General features: G+C 39.8%; 1 protein-coding gene across 1 annotated transcript in view; it reads right to left on the bottom strand.

Annotated features, from left to right (window-relative positions):
- Window positions 1–4602, bottom strand: part of SLC13A1 (solute carrier family 13 member 1) — a 101348-nt gene that overhangs the window by 73104 nt on the left and 23642 nt on the right. Inside the window, exon 2 of the mRNA XM_004707863.2 lies at window positions 3308–3436. Coding sequence (XP_004707920.1) covers window positions 3308–3436 — 129 coding nt within the window. The remainder of the gene's footprint in view (window positions 1–3307; window positions 3437–4602) is intronic.

Below are 4602 nucleotides of genomic sequence, written 5' to 3'. Positions count from 1 at the left end.
GGAGCCAAGGGTGAATTTTAAAAAAATTTAACGACCTGTTCACTGTCCTAATGACTGTTTTAAGTAAACAAACAAAAACTAAAAAAAAAAAAAAAACCAAAATAAACCACCAAAGGGTAGCTTATTATTTCAACATGATATCAAATTTGTGATTTCCACATTAGGTGAGTGCCCAACCTTAGAGAGAACCGTGGTTACAAGTGCCATTTTATCAGCTGGTTCACTGAACTCAACAACAAATTAGGCATCAGTTCTGCAGAACTGGTGCACACCAGCTGAATCCCATCCCTGGCTAGGGCCTAGAAATATTCCTTCCAATTCTTAGAATTTCTGACTGTGCAATTAATGTAGAGTGGATACCTTTCAGACTAAGGATCTCTTGTGCTGGTGTCAAAGAAGCAGAGATGTAGTTACTGAAGGTGGCCTTTCTAGCCATAGCCCTTCCTTTTGTGATGTATTGTAAATTTGAGCCTCTACATCTGTGGTTATAAACCCATTTTGGAGGAAGTTATCTGTTCTTCTATGAGTCCTGATGGCTTCAATGCACAGCCCTGACCTCCCTCCATTGCAAATCAGCTGAAAATTACAAGGGAAACATTTTCAAGAATAAGGGTGCGGGGAAAGGACATAGAGCAAAGGTCACAAGTGTGATAAATGGGCCTGGGCTCCAATGTGGGAGAAAGCAATCTGGGTTCTCTCCCAAGAAGCACGGTTAGCAAAAAAGTTACATCTCCACCCACGTTATAAGATGGATGAGTCTAAAGCTGGCAACACTGGACCCAGACAAATGACAGAAGTACAAAGGTGATAAATTACATGGACTAGCATTGAGAGCACGACGTCTTTCCTGAGAAGGTTTCGGCTGTGGTTTAGGCAGCTGTTGTGTGCTGGGTGACAAGAAACTGCATGGAGATAGATAGATAGTCTGGTTTCCATACATTTCATGCTACTAATGGGAAACTGAATCCATTTTCTTCAGATAGGTCCCCATAGATTGTAAGAAGGTAAGACCCTTCTGCCACCAGGGCTAAACTCCTCTCAGAAAGCACAAAATAAATTGCACATGGAAGTTAATGTGGCTTTATGTTTTGAAAAGGCAGGAGTCTGGAAAAGAAAACATGAAAGCTTTTTCATCATTAAAACATAACAAGACAAAAATTGCTTTTCCTGCACTGTGAACAAATGAGGAGAACAAATACCAATGAACAGAGAGTGTTTATGCAGGATGTGAAAGTTTTTCCATTTATGGGATAGTCAGGGGCCAGATAAGGGAGGGCCATGCATTTCTTTAGCTGCAGGTGTGACACAAGAAGCTGCAGCCTGCATCTCGTCCCTGTCAGCAGGATGACTGCTCCCTTTGAAAACTCTTCTCAGACTTGGAATCACTGACAAATCAGACACCTGTGCACTGATAGTCACTACATCACTATGCCTAACAGGAAAGGTAGATAAAATCCAAATATCTATCAATGAGAACATGTATATAACAGCATTCCCTGTGTGCAGAGTAGAACTTCTCCACAGGGTTTCAAGACTGTGGCCTTTCATCGTTATTTGTTACTTGCTCTTGTGTTGTAGGTTTTTCTGTGTAGGGAACTGGTATGAGAAGGATTAGGAACCCTGAGTAATGGGACTGATGACAGAAGAGGAGAGTGAGGGCACTGGAGAGTCAACATCAGTGGGTATAAGAGTGAAGAAAAGGTTCCGAAGTTGACTGTGTCAATAATTGTGCATCCCATTGTGATATGATTGAGTTATTGAGTTGTAGGATATGTCCATTGTTGTGCAATAAAACTAAATGAATATACATCTCAGCTTCAAAACCGTTCTCTATATTAGTTTGGTTTCAGAAGCAGATAGCCAAACCTGTCTTCCTAGGAACCTTGGGTATGTTTAAACTTCTGATTTGGGGACTAGTAGCTGAACACTTAATTGTTCGCTCTGTCAGGGACTCTCAATGGAATATTAACTCTTTCATAAGGAGACAAAGAGGTCCTGACACATGCCAAATGGATGAAACTTAAACATATTATGCTGAACCGAACCAATACCTACCCCTCCCCACTTCTCCTGGACATCATTGAACTCTGATCTTCTGTACATAAACCATCAATATGGGAATGGATTTGGGGCTTGCATTTAATTCAGAGAAAAATTATTTCTTATGACATGAGCCTGCTTGATGCTTGCCCTCCTGAAGAGATCACTGAAGCTATGAGTGCTTCAGCAAAGAAAGTAGATGGTGCTTGGCTATCAAAAAGAATAGCATGTGGGGTCTTAAGGTTTGTCTTTAAACTAAGAGCCAACTAAGTGAGGTGTCAACTAAGTCCACATGGAAGAAATACACTAGCCTGTGTGATCCAAGGGTGATAAATAATGAAAGGAGAGAATGGTGTCAGGGTTTAAATTGTGAACATCTTATTTGCAAAAGGCGATGGATGAGAGTGTGAGCCCAAAATCCATTTGCCGGGTCCTTACATGGATTAAGCCTCCAGAGAATCTCCTCTGACCATAATCGAAGGGTATGAATAGCTTTGGTAGCAGACAGAAAGTATTATAAACTCGATGATGACATATATAATTAGGTTAAAATGTAATACTTGATCATTTGATCTCCCTTTTAATTCACTTTAAATTTGTTCTAATGTTTAATGTTTCCTGCATTTTTCTTGATTAAAGTTATTTCTCTGGTTTATTTTGTTTTTATTATTGGTCATCTATTTATTTGATTGTTTATTTTTTGCTTTATTGGCATGTTTTCCAGTATACAAAATCCAGGATAGGCAAATTTATAGATACAGTAATTGAATTCAGGGCTTATTGGGGAGAGAAGGATATAGTAAAATGGGGAATTAATGAGTATGAGGAAGAAAATGTCCTAGAGCTGAATGTAGTGCTGATTATGCAACCGCTTTTAATATGACTGAACTATGGAAGTGTGTGATATGTGAATTATATGTCAACAAAACTATTTAGGGAAAAAAACCCTCTGATTTGCATATATTTACCTATTATATGTATTTCAGACGCAATGTTTATATGCATACTTGTTCTTTTGTGATTGACTTATTAAATACCTAGAAGAGGTTCAAGAAGCATTGAGTTTTCTGTTTATGGGATTAGAAAATATGGCAAAGAAATATCATTGATACAAAATACCGGTGATGTAATTGACCTCATTGAATTGAATGTGTGGAAAATGTGGAATTGGAAAAGTTTGTATTTATATATTTGCAACCATTTCAAAAACACAAATCAGCACAAAGTGGGGGGATTTACCAGTGACAAACATTTCTTGGAGACTTACCGTTTTTGAAGGCATGACCCCAAGCACGGGGAACATTAAAGCCGGCAGCATCGCTGTTACTGACAGAGGCAATGCTTCTGTGAGCCAGAATACTGCAACAACAAAGAGGGTGTACGCACATTCTGCTTCCTGAAAGAACGAAAGGGGAACCCAGGTGAAGTCTCACGGTGTGAAGCACAACCCCATTGGCTGCAGGAGACCCGGTGCCACACTCCGGAAGGAGTGCGAAAGCCTCGCTTCCTTCGAATCAGGCAAGAAGTGACCATTTCTCAGAACTTCTAAGAGGCAGGTTTCATAAACAAGAAAAACAAGAGAGAAAGAAATTCTCCATCATGAGATTCTTCTCACATGTCTTTCTAAGCAAATAGCCATACATAACATATGGTCTGTGCTGACAGTAACACACACAGATGTTTGTACTTGCTTTCACGTGGCCTCTAAAACCCAAAACCACACTGCCATCCAGTTGATGCCAGCTCACAGTGAGCCCGTAGGACAAGGTGGAACTGCCCCCTCTGAGTTTCTGAGAAACTCACCTAGACCATCGAAAGTCATCTATCAAGGTTAGCCTACCTGTACGGCTTCATTTTGCTCTCACGCTGCTGAATCTCTGGGAATTCTCCGTTGCATTTGAACAATTTACAAAGCTTGTTTTCTACATTGAAAGAGCTCTTTTATTCCAGGTTTTTCCAGGGTAATACAATTTCTAGCTCTGCTGCCCCGTGATTCACACATCTGACCTGAACCCCTAGACCTTGCTATTCACTAATGCAGTCTCCCTGCATCACAGGGAGTTTCTAAGAAATCCTTAGTAACCTGGGATTATGTCATAGTTTTATCGTGCAGTCTTTTCAAAGAAGAAAGAGGAAAGGTGCTTATCCAGAATCTACCTCCAAGCAATGAAACAGCCCCACAACCCAGAACCTTGACTGAACCTGCAGGACTTGTTCTGTAGGGAAGGTGTGAATGCTGGCTGAGTTTCGAAAGCTAGTGTAGGACAAAGACCAGGCCACACATTTTCTCTTGGTAAGAACACATGCATACCCAAACGTTCCTTCCATGATTTTATGTTTTCTGTCATACTGGAATGAGCCCAGGATTCCTAGAAAAAAATGTCTTCTTCTCTAGGATCTATTTTGTCAATAAGAATTAAGTAGTAAAAAAAAAAAAAATTAAGTAGTTCCTGTTACTTGACATTGTCTTTTTTAAAAATCAATTTATTGGGGCTCATACAATTCATCACAATACATAGATCAATTGTGTAAAGCACATCTATACATTTGTTGCCCTCATTA

Source organism: Echinops telfairi, unplaced genomic scaffold (assembly GCF_000313985.2).
Source record: "Echinops telfairi isolate 266 unplaced genomic scaffold, ASM31398v2 ScPeMD7_23;HRSCAF=83, whole genome shotgun sequence".
Lineage (NCBI taxonomy): Eukaryota > Metazoa > Chordata > Mammalia > Afrosoricida > Tenrecidae > Echinops > Echinops telfairi.
This window is presented reverse-complemented; position numbering and strand designations above follow the sequence as displayed.